At 36.6% G+C, this 12,919-nt stretch overlaps 1 protein-coding gene across 10 annotated transcripts in view; it reads left to right on the top strand.

Moving 5' to 3' along the window:
- LOC114879544 (nucleolysin TIAR) overlaps positions 1-12,919 on the top strand; it is a 354,927-nt gene that overhangs the window by 218,516 nt on the left and 123,492 nt on the right. The window contains exons 1-2 of one of the 10 annotated variants that reach the window (XM_029194590.2): positions 5,861-6,195; positions 9,607-10,047. The exons of 7 other annotated variants lie outside the window; for them this stretch is intronic. In XM_029194590.2, coding sequence (XP_029050423.1) covers positions 9,870-10,047 — 178 coding nt within the window. In that variant the 5' untranslated portion in view covers positions 5,861-6,195; positions 9,607-9,869. Of the gene's footprint in view, positions 1-5,860; positions 6,196-7,979; positions 10,048-12,919 lie in introns of those variants that run through there. 2 more of the 10 variants (XM_029194599.2, XM_029194580.2) reach the window with 2 other exon arrangements.

Genomic DNA, 12,919 nt, shown 5'->3' with positions numbered 1-12,919 from the left:
CCACTTCCGCGTCCTCTGCGTAATTTCTGGAAACAGCCGCGTTCCGAGCGCGAATTCACACCTCTATAATTCCGCTCTGACCAGAGTTTGGTGTCTACTTTCCATAATTTCGTACGATTGGCTGCAACGTAGGATTCCTTTGATTAAAAGCAAGGGATGAAAACCTGCCACCGTTTGCCTCTAACACTTAGGAAGAATCTAACATCTACGTTTCTTCTTAAATTAATAGTAGCCTGAAAAAGGAGTTGTATTCTATATGCTTCTGTGTGCAGAGATTTGGGCAGTGTATTGGGTATCGAAGACGGCCGTAAATATACCTTTAATTCAATTTTTAACGATGGCCTACAGCGAAAGAGAGCTGCTACGATTTAACGACGATCGTTTTCATATTTCAAACGGCTCAGAGTGAATGCAGCTTCGTTTCAATGTTTTCCGATCACTTACACAGTGCTGCTTACGTAACGCGCATCCTTCTGTTTCACTGAATTCATTCTTCTGCAGATCGCGTTAAGGGAGGGCAATCTTTCGCGAACGGGGCGATCATCGACGCGAAAGAGATTCATTGTTTCGTCGGGTTGGAAGGTAGCCGTATACGAGTGTGCACTTAACTGGAGTGGAGAGCCAACGAGTTTCCCTGTGAAGGGCTACTCTGGCTCCCACTCGCTCGTGAGACAAGTTTTTTCGTTAGCGATTTAATTGCCTCGCTTACCTTCGGAAAACGCGTGACCCTGTTACCCGAACACAAAACAAATTGCCCCTAGATGTACATGGTACGGTTGTAAGTTGTGTGTAACCCCCCTCGCTAACCTGTTGAGTGTGTTCGCGTAGGTGGTGAGCAACGGATACACGTATATCTCTGCGAATGTGTGTACGCGCGAAAGTCCGGGGATGAAGTTTCTCGAGGAAATACACACGCGAGACAACGTGGCTCGTGAGAATTATAACGTGAACAATGCTGAACACGAACGAGCCCGGTGATAATGCCGAGCGATGCGTGGGCGTTCGGATAGAAAGCTAAAAGGAACCTTAAACGGCCCGATGAACTCGGGTTTAAGAATTTAATTCCTCGAGTTCTTAATTGGGTAATTGTGAATTCAAATTATATTAGTTTCCTTTATAATTAGGGGTGAATTTTCAGAAACTCCATGTTACGATAGGTTTGTGTACCTATATGTATAAATTTGTGTACAAAAGATGTTTTAGCTTTCTAATTAATAATGATAGATATGTAGAATTTTTTGAAATTTAATTTGATATTTTTTCCTTATCTGTTTTCTGTAGTAAACATAAAGAAAATGGAGAGCGAAATTTGATTCAAGAAAGAAATTTGCTCTTTAAATGCAATTTTAAACTTTACCACTGGAATCTCAACTTTTGATAAAATAGAATCCCTGGTATAACTGTGATCAAATATTTGCTTGAAACAACTTTCGCTTATCTTTTTCTCTCTGAAATAAATTTATGTCTCTGTTTAGCTAAAGTTACGTGAACTTCGTAAACTGTTTCGAAAAACGAGAAGGAAATAGTATATAAGAAATTGTTGAATTGTTTTCGTTTATTTGAAATTAATTGTTTTATTAGTTGAAATTGTTGTTGATAGGACATAAAGAGATTGTTACATATTAAGGACGTATTTATATGCAACATACGCGTATATATATAGATAGAATGTTCTACTATGTGGTAAGCTGCAAAGGATAGTTAGAGTCATTGGGTTGGAATAATCGTGTTTGATGCATTAACACGAGTACGTTAATACTTGATTGCTTTTTAACTACTATGTTGCAAGCATCTATTTTAAGATCTCTGAGACGGTATTGGGAAGATTAATCTGAATTCCAATATCCTTTCTAAAAACGGGGTTGGGAACTTCACACAAACCTTGAAATATTTAACTAGGTTCAAACAATTATAATTAAATTCAAAAAGATTTCTTATTTGTCTACTTTTATACTGTGATGCATGATTGATTTTACATTGGAAATGTTGCAAAATAGTATCAAACAAAAACTTTGCTATTAATTAACAGAATATAATTAATTTTTCTTATTAACACTTATAATATTATTCTTTAAAATTATTTTCGAAAGTTAATATTTTAGAATTGAATAAATATTACAATAAATATGGTAAATATAATTTTAAGTTTCTCAATTTCTATAATTCCTTTGGAAAAATATAAACATGTATCACGTAACAGTATAATAAAGTTGAACAATTACACCATACTTTCCTTCCTTCTGAAAATAAATGAACGTATCAACGCCGTTAATCTGCTGCTTCATGGTCCTTCCAACGATTATTTGGCAATTAAGTGCACCATAACGGAAGTGATTCTGAAAGTTCGGAGATTCTGAACTGATACCGTGCTCGGATAACGGATATTAAAGATTGTTTTATCACCGGAATCCTCTATGGACCATGTAAATGAGTAGCAGCAGTTTAAAACATTAACCAGTGTTTTAAGAAACAAATTTCTTACTTTCTTAAACACACTACTAACTAGTTTGAATAAAGATTGAATTGAAATCTTCTTCTTCCCTTAAAGATTAAGATAAATATGAAATATTTTGGCATTTTCTCTTCATCTCTTCATCTTAAAAACGAACCACGTACCTATCTATCATCAATACAATCGGACCGAACAAGAATAAAAGAGGATACAACAACGATTATTTGTTCGCGGTCAGGAACACTTGACGCGATGCTTTCAAATAATAATAGCGCCGTATAAACTAATTAGCGAATGTATAACGGGTATACGAAAGGTGCAACGTGTCCAGTTGTTTTGCAATGCAATGGCTATTATTCCCGTTTGCTCTTTCATGCATTCACACCTACCGTTGGTGTCCATCCACGGTGGTTCTCGCAATTGCAGAACGCTGCCGGCGACATTTCCATTTTCAATTAATTCTCTGATGACCGCGTAAAACATTTCACCATCGAAAATTAGATATCCTGATTGTCGTCCCTCCACACGTAACAGCCTGCACTATTGGCAAACTTTTTTTTGCTATTTGACGAGTTCACTAATGAAAATATGAATTTTTGTTCCAACCTCCAGAATATGAATAGTAGAAATTTTTTAGATCAGAAAAAAAATATAATTTCAGTACTATCTAATTGGTGTGCCCTAGGTCAGTATATTTTAATTTTAATTTTCTAAATTGTCACATCATTTGAAAATTAAATTTCCTGCTACTCTACCGAGGCACAATAGACAAAAAAGGATCATTTAACAAAGCAAACATAATTCCACTATTTACAATAAAAACTGCTGGTTGAAAACAATAAACGAAAGCATTATTTCCTGTTTCCTGGTTACTCTTTATCTTCCCATAATGGTTTTGTAATAGAACAAAAGATAAAAGCGGGTCCCTCGAAAGAGCGACCACTCCAGAGGAACTGTAGTTTACATTCGCAAGTAAATTATTTAACTTGCTGATTTACGCAAAATTGTAAGTTTGGTTTTGTGGTTACATTTGCAAAATCAAGCCGTGTAACGTGGACGACTATTTCGCGATAGTACAACAATGTCCCTGGCACGTTGGTTCGTTTACTCACATACGTTTATCCCTGCCATTCCGTTAATTCACATTCCCAGTAATTTTCAAGCGGCGACAGTGTCATCTCCATTTTCAATTAATCCTTTGATGGCAACGTGAAATATTCCCGTGGAAAATGGGGGGCAAGTTTACCACCCAATTTTCTATGGTTACTATTCAACGTGTTCGTGGGAGGAGACTCTTTGAAAAAGTTTATGAAGAAGTTTGAAGAATAGATTTAACTTCCTTAATGGAATTCGAATTCATTTGCATAATTCGTTATTTTATCCATCCGTTCGTTTACTTTTCTGCCCCTTTATCGGACTAATTTCCACCGATACTTCCGAATTTACACTGTCGCTCGAAGAAAGACGCTTATCATATTTTAGGTAAATGCGAGAAGAATTGCCAAATTCTTAACTTTCGGGCTACGAATCGTTGAAACAGCGAGGTTCAATTTTATTTAATTTTAGGAAAATTTAATTAAGGTCAAGGTTAACCTGACTCCACCGTTCATAACATAATTAACTAGAAATATGAGTTAATTACCAATTACTTAATTACCAAAGATACGTGAAAGCGTTTTATCAAGAAAAAGATTTATTCAAACAATACTAAAGAAAAATAAGAAAATATTATTTGAAACATTAAATATAGTGTTAAAGTTTACGTTTTGAACGAAGGTTAATGTTTAAGTGTAGAGGTAGAGGTTTGTTACAAATTAATAGCTAATTTACATGAATCACATTAAAGTATCATTTATAAGCAAATTGTCGAATTTGTATTCACGATTTTAACGATGTTTTCCAACGCAGCATTCTTGCAAAGTTAATAGATCGTACAAAGCGAAAGAGTCATTAACAAAACATGCGCGTTAATTAACTCTTCTTTTCGCAAGAGTAGCCTCTCATTTCCCGATTGAAACGTAACTGCGATGCGAATTAAATATTCAACCGTGGTGCACGCTCTGTTTGGAACATTAGTGTTATGATTTGATCGAATGACTTGATGCTAATAGCGATCGATGCATCCTTTGTTCTATGTACATGATTATAGTACACTTTGCATTAATTTATGTTCAGATCGATTCAACACCACTTATGATGTCCATTGCTTATCATTGGATCATATAACATTAATATACTTTCTTCATCCCCTAATGGTTTTTCTCAGTATCTTATAAAAAATAATTTGTGTAAATCGTAATAGTAATCTATTACACCCTTATGCTGTCCCCATCGCACCCCTAACAAAAATGTTGATTCCTAAATATGGATTTATAATAGTAGAGGAAAGAAGTAATCAAGAAGCAATAGGATGAAATTAAATATTCACCTCTCACCCTCGGTCGCGATATTAGCGTTGTAACGTGGTCGAATGTTTCGCGACGGAAATGACAAGGTGCACCGCACGCCGTTGGTCGAGCTCACGTTCGCGGGCACAGCTGTGCACGCTTGTGTACACTTGTGTACGCTTGTGTACGTGGTATTGTGTCGACGGTGAAGCATTTGATACGGCCGCCTTCCTGTCGCGCGTCCATTGTCGTCGAGTCGCGTCGCTTCGTAACCGAGCTAACCGGCTTTCTCACCCGGCGATACGATACTTGTCTCTGCGTCAGCGTTTCCCAAATTAATTTCCCCGCTATACGAACAGCGAGACCTTCGAAGAAGAAACATTGGAATGCGACGTGTATCTTTCATATTATAATATTTATTTCATATCATTTGCATATCAACGGTGCACTTCAGTCGAAAATCATGCATCGAATACGGAATAATAATCCCATTTAAACTTGGTTGTTGAAATTTTGTAAATTAATTATTTATTAATATTTCTTAAAAATATTCTTATCAGGGTGGTTTTCAGAACGTATATATGTATATGCCATTTGTAGGAAAAGGGTTAAAAGTAGACATTGGACTTTTATATACCCTTTCATTTCACCCAGATTCATTTATTTATTTATTATTTATATAGAATACGGTCTGAGAAAGGTCAGTATCACAATTAGCAAGATTTACAGTAATTATACAATGATATAGCATAAATTTTGCAATGATTTTTTATTCTACTACAATTTAAAGGAAAGCAATTGGAGTATTATACTCAGCGTTATATTTGCATTGTGAAACGCAGTCGTGTAGATAAATGTTCATCCAGTTTGTTAGCCACGGTGCACGCACCTGTGTATATGCCTATACCACCACTCTAGCATGTTTTATAACTGGGTATGATAATGTGTTTGTGGGTGGTACCTTAAGCTAGGTGTCCGAGTGCTTTTTCAGTGCAACTCCGACCGCTTGAGCACCGCCTACGATGTTCGACCAATTCACGTTCGATCGTCTTCGTTCGTCGTGACGTGTACACTATACACGTGTATCCACTGACCATTGTGTAACCTTCGCGATTCGTGTTGATAGTTGATCGATTTCACTGATAGTATTGCCTACCTTCCTACGGTTCTTGTTAACAAACCGTCGCGTCGTTGCGTCGCTGCACGTGTCGAGTTTTTAAAATTCACTATTTTAGGCTGATTCTGAATTTTATTTTCATATTTTTAATATTTTATTTGCACTGTGTATAATCTGTTCATTTTTATAGTGTTCGTTGTTATACTTTGGATGTACTTTAACACTCATTAAATTAAATGGTAAGGATGAAAAATAGGAGAATTTTTATTTTTTGGAAAAATTATAAAAGATAAATTTGAATTTTTAAATATCAAAATTAAAAAGTTTTTTCTTCTATTTTACAAACACTGTCTACCCTTTAAGTCCCTAACCCCTTCTCTAAACATTCCCTCTATAATAACACTGTTCTTTTCTTTTTTAGACACCCTATATATTCAAAATTATTCGGTATATTCGTCAAAATTCAGAGGATTCAGCAAATTTTTATTCACAGTCTACTCATATGACGTCCACCAAAATTCATGTTATTACCTTTATTTGTTCACCTGACATTTAACTTTGCCTCTGTGGATTCAATTTACTTTGTTTGCTCGCATTCGAATAATTATTCATTGTGAATTGTGCACCATTGAGACAATAAATTAGAATTATTCTGCTCGGTGTCATTTCTTGCGTCGAGTTCAACAATCGTGTGATTCGTCGCGTTCGTTTCACTTCGTTAATAGCTGTTCGTCGATAACGGTGCATAGATTAGACTTAATTACAAAGTGCAGATACATTCTTAATGCAACGAAGATAACATTTCAACATTTTGTTTAAGATAACTTGAAATTTTCATGGAAACGTGTGACTGACAATTCTTATTAATTAAAAGACATAATTTTTATTTTTTTTTTATTTAATGAATTTCAAAACTGTAACGGCACATAATTATTAAAATCCACTACTTTTTACTTATTAAGGTAATAAGTAAAAAATATGATAATCTTTGCATGTTTTTCTGACGCTTTATTATTACAAAAGTGTATAGGTACCTTTCAATTGCAGTAATTACAGACACATCCACAGTGTAATTATTCTAGAAGACGTTAAAAACATTATTATTTAATTAAACATTTTTCCTGTTAGTCTTCTGCCATTGTTTCTTACTAATATGTGTACACAATCTTTTGGCTAGTGGTATACGTGTAATAATCAGACTGCTTGTGGTTTGTGGTTACAATTCGATTGTGTTTGCAGTGTAAATAAAAGTCGTCGAATCTTCTTCATGTTTCTTTTTTCCTTGCTCGACGCTCGAATATTAATCTTCGTTCGACGGATAGTTTTTGTAACGCCGCGTTTCAACGTGAAAGTATTGTACTTTTCTTTGTGAATTTCTTTCGATACGCTCTCTTACGGTACGTTAACCATTCTCACGGATACGATGTTTTTAATATGACCCTATATATTGGTGTACCTATTTTATTAACAATATCCTTTTTTTCAAGTAAATAACAGTACACATTTTATTTTGTAATAAATTAATTGAAGTAACGAAGAGCATGATCGTGATAATTTTGTTTGACTTATTGCATTTTTGATGACACGTAGAGTTGAATTCACGCTCCTTTCACGGTTTGCGACGTTCGTGGCTCAAAATGGCATGTAATCGATTCCGGTGATAATTATATGCGTCAATAGTTGGAGCATGACCGCGTGACATTCATTGTTTCTCACTGTGATGATTTCTGTCGGTAATGATCGATAATATAGACGTTGAACGTAGAACGTACAGGTGGAAACACAGTGTGAAACGTAGCCGGACACTGGACTGTCAATTACTGGAAATGCGATCAAGACTGATGGCAGTAAAATAAAAAATTTCTGTAGAAATTCGTTTTAGCCCGACTAATGCATTTTTTCTCCATGTAATTTAGAGTTACGTCTCTTGCAACCAATAGGTATCTGATGCATGAAAATTTTTTACATTTTCCTATTAACATTTTGTAGAATAAAATTATTTAAACATTTTCAAATGGTTAAAAATGTGGTGACAGGAATGTTGTTTTTTTATTTTTTTAATACAATTTCATTTGTCTATATTTTCAATAATATCATTTTCACTTAATTTATAACACGAATTTTCTATTAAAAAACTTTTCTCTTGAATCACGAATGAGATAATAAAGCGAAAGAACAAGATTGCCACAATTTTAAGAAGACCATCGAAATTCAACCACAATCGTGCAGAAAGCTTTTGGAAAGAAAAGGTCGATGTACTCGAAAGTTCGTAAGTTCATTTTCTTAAACTGTGCAAACCGTTTATAGTAGGAAAGCCTAAAAATGATCATGGTAGCGTAGAACAACGACGACGTAATCAAATGGAGACCACGTACGACGATCGTTTTTATCTATCCGAGTTTGCGGCATGCAATCAGAGAGGCGCCCGTTGACTCGTGACGTTTCCGGTCCAGGCTTCCGGTTCGCGGAACCGCACCGTTTCCGTTCGACTGGCCAACCCACTGGTCGTCGCCGTATATCGCGGATCGGTGTCCGAGAAACACTATCGAAATCAGTGGCTGGCGTCTCGTCACCGTGAAACAACGACGTCATATATTCGTTTTGGGCCCCGGGATAATTGATTCCAGTGATTTTCGTTATTGTTACCGAGCACCGGCGCCAAGTCTGGCTCGTTTTCAGTGTCACAGACTAGTTTATGGATCAGTGTCTGAAACAAAGATTCCCCGGTTGCTTTATTCGTTCCCAAGTGTGTATTGCTCGATAAATATTTAAAAGTTGAATCTTTTAAATGATTGGAAATTTATTCAATACACCGATTGCCTAATATGGTACGCGATCATAATAATGTTCAAGAAGTTCGTATATTTTTGTATTTATTTTTCCCCCAATTAAAATATTTTGTATAGAAACGTCACAAGAGAATCAATTTTTCCAAACTAGGATTTATGTTTAACGAGCTTCTTTGAAGATATTTGTTGCTGGAAATTCTTGGTAAAATTGTTAGAAGTTGAGGTGAATGATGAAAATCCGCTATTTTACAGTGTCTTCGATTTTTATGTCTCCATTGCAAAAGTTTCGACTAAAGCGTGCTTTTATTCTTCGAATGAATTGTGTTCCTCGATCGAACTCTCCTGATATCGGTACTCTTGAAAGACGTAATGCAGGATATTATCGGCGTTATTGAAAATTGACTAATAACAATAATTATCCTTCTGATGGATGCAAATCTAACGTTGTAAAAGGATTAATCGCTGGGATAAATATTCCAATACATAATCTGCAAGAAAAAAAATTTTAGCAAGAACTAAAGACAGATTCTTAGTAGTATTAATTATATCAATTTTGCACGGGAGTAATTAAATTGCAAAATTTAAACTCGACAGCCTTTTCCGTTCAGAATTTTCCAGATGACCTAATAATTTTTCCGAAACTGTGCCATATTTATCTTCAGCGTAGCAATCAACGCGCCAATTAAATAATTTTTCTCTAAAAGACAAATATAAATAAATGCGTACTAATCCAAGTAATAATACGATATCACGCACACAGAATCGATGTCAATCAGAAAGCAGCGTTTCATAGTAATTCGAATCGATTTTCACGTAACAGTATCCGACCTTCGATTTCAATAATCATAACATCGCAAACAGGTAGTTATTGCCGAAGCCTTGATACCCTACATTTGGCTCGATCAGTGCTCGAAAGGACGCACAGTATTACACTCGTGTCCGCAGTGTTTACGACGAAACGGGAAACGATGAACCGCTTATATCTCCTCTTGTACAGCTAAAATTTCGTTCACGATGACTGTGGCTTGTATGGGGGTCAAGTTGATTGATCAGTGTGGATTATCCTCCGGCAAGAAGAGTGTTTGGTGAACGTTGGATAGATCGGTACACGTGTGGACGTGAAAATGGCGGTGGTACCGGGTAAGAATAAATTGAAAATGGGCAGTGCGGGACGATACTACAGTGCCTATCTCATTTACGACGTGGCGAACTCCTGCCTGGCCGCTTTGCACGCCAAGATGCCTCCTCCGGTTGTCGTCACGCGAACCAACCCTCCGTCTCCTGTGCACGTCCAGAACCCCCGTAAGTTTTCTTCTTTTTCACTTTTATTTTCACTTTATTACAAACGCGTTGCTCTCGTTGAAAACGTGATTGTTGACGTATGCTTTCGACCAGCTGCTTTCTCAAGGCTATTATCGTGTCGTTCTGATTATCATAGGAAGGAAGTGTGATTATTTCGATAAAGAGCGAGACTCGTTTTGTTTCATATGGCGTAGCGATGCTAGAATATTAGTTAAATGTTAATTAAAATATTTTAGTCGGCAAAAGGAACTGTATACAGTAGTACCTTGGTATACGTCTGTTTTGGAACACGTCCAATTCGGAATACGTCCTGTTCGGACGTGACAAATTTTGCTCGGTACACGACTTCTGGTCGGTATACGACATACATTTTTTCTGTGAATTTTGCGTCAGTTTTAAATAATTATCTCAGAGGAAAAATTAAATTGATAATCAATTATATTTAGAGTTGATATATTATCAACTGACTGATCATACAAGTAAGGGAAAGGTTAGTTTGGTATACGTTCTATTCGGTGATAAGTCCAAACATCAGGAACGAATTAAGGTCGTATACCGAGGTACCATTGTATTAACTTTATATTATTATAAGAAAATTTTGAAAAGCGTCACTTCCCACGGGAGTGATACATTTTCTCGGGATGAATTGTAGTTAACGTTGAACCGATTAACCCGTCGATTCTTTGGCAAGCGCAATAATACAGCCATGGTGGGTTTCATTCGACCTATCCACCGTTTCCTCTTCGATTCTTCGATACGCCTCGTTGCTCACCCTGGCATCTTTCCTTTGTTCCATAGCCTCTAGCACGAGGTGAAGAGGTAAGAAGGCATAGGTGCCAGGGGCAGGAAAGGGTGGAAACACCCTATGAGACGGGATAGCGTGTCTGTTTTGATTTATAAGAATTCGCCACGAACCCCTAACCTACCTTCCTAAGTCTGGCCTCACTTCGGCCTCTTCTAGATCGAGCTAGATCAACCCTCCCTTCCCTCCGCCACCTATCTGACGCGTGAATAATAGGCAGGTACCCAACTGGCCGTCTTTCCGTTAACCTCGCCTAGTCCTTTATGCTTCCTTCTTTCTTCTTCTTCTTCTTTTATCCATCCCCCTTTGCCACTGTCTCCCGTGACGGTGCACCGATCATTCTTCTCGCGTACGACGGACGAGCTTCGCTTCGTTGTCGGTCAACGAAACTATCTATCAACCTTGATTCCTTTCGTACAAGCAAACGGTGTAAAAGTATACAGTCTTATTTCTATGGTCGCGATGTTAGGCTGAAAAAAAGCAACGTATGCCGATATTTGCTCGATTCTTTTGCTTTTTCCCTACTTTTCTTCGTTCCTTTACGAAATGTTGCATAACTTTCCGTATTTATCGAAAACGTACCGAAACTTTTTGGATGCTTCATATCCACAAGGGAGAAGTTCCAGGGCTGTACATTTTAGTTCAACTTTTATCCGGACTACAAGCTACAAGTACATAAATTTCGAGAATACTTTGAGTTTCATTTTTCAAAGTGCCGAGGACACGGGATATAAAAGTCGCGACGACGATTCTTTCGAAACCTATCACACCGAGAAACTCTTCAGCCCGTCACCTTTTCTTTTTTATTTTCTCTTGGAAAAATAACATTTTGATCATGCCAGAATTCGGATACGAGTACAGAGTAGAGTGTATATCATTTAAAATATAATTATAAATTTCTGTTTAATGAATCGAGAACAAGCGACAAAATTTATCTATCATGCGAGCTCTTTAATAAATTTCGTTCAATTGAAATTGTATTATTGAAAGGAACGTAAGGACTATACAGGGGCGTTTTTTTTTTTTTTTTAATAATTGCTTATTCTGCGGATTAAAACCGACAACTGTATTATACCCATACGCTTTGTCAGGGTAAAAAACTTTCATTCAGAAAATAAGTAGGTCGACAAGCATTCACATATTGAAAAAGTTTGTAGACTTTTCATTTCCTGCCATCAGCCAATAATCGTATTACCTCGGTGTCTAAATCATTTCGAACGTTTTTTGTTTCAACTCGACAATTGTTTTCTTTTAAAAGAAGTTTCAAATACATTTATAATGCGAGCACGTTCCTGCTCATTCTTTTCCCTTTTCCTTTTCCGTAATTAAACAAGTAAATAAATTACCTCGAAAGAATAACATTGTCAAAAACTCTTTGAAGAAAATCAAAGAGAATGATTCAACGAATAACGACAGCATGACATCTGTGAATTAAAGCAACTCATCTTTCAAGTATCGCGACTCATCTCGACTACGAGAATGTCTGACCGAAACGCATTTAGAGTAAAAAGATTGATGACTTGGTAGCAAGGTACGTGTACGATATTTCGAAACACCGATGCAAAATCTTTCGTGACTAGCTGATGTTTTGTAGCGGTTCTTGTTCTGGCACAAACGTTGATAGATCGTCTCGTTGACCAATGACGAGATCAAGCTCGTCCGTCGCCGGTGGAAAGAACGATCGGTACACGATCAAGAGCTACCCCGGGTAAAGAACAAGGAAAAAGGGCTGTTCGAGACTATCGAACCTCTTAGCCCTCGGGATACAACAAGATGAATGAGCAAACAACAATTTCTCGGGTCAATAATGTCTCGTTTAACCTTTCTCCACTAGGAAAAGCGTGCACAACTGGGTGGGAGGAAAGTAAAATAACTTTCAAAGTGCGAATTTACGTAAAATCAAATGATCAATAAAATAAATTAATTAATCGATGCATCGATTAATCAAAGTCAAAACGTAACGTACCACCTGTTCTTCTAAGTGCTAATATCTCGATGAAAATAAAAAGAACGAAAGATATTTCATATTCAGTAATGAAAGTTAAAAAAAAGAGTGTTCAATACTCGTCG

This window comes from Osmia bicornis, chromosome 4 (genome assembly GCF_907164935.1).
Source record: "Osmia bicornis bicornis chromosome 4, iOsmBic2.1, whole genome shotgun sequence".
Classification (NCBI taxonomy): Eukaryota; Metazoa; Arthropoda; class Insecta; order Hymenoptera; family Megachilidae; genus Osmia; species Osmia bicornis.
Note: the sequence above shows the minus strand (reverse complement) of the source record. Positions and strands in the feature narration are given on the sequence as shown.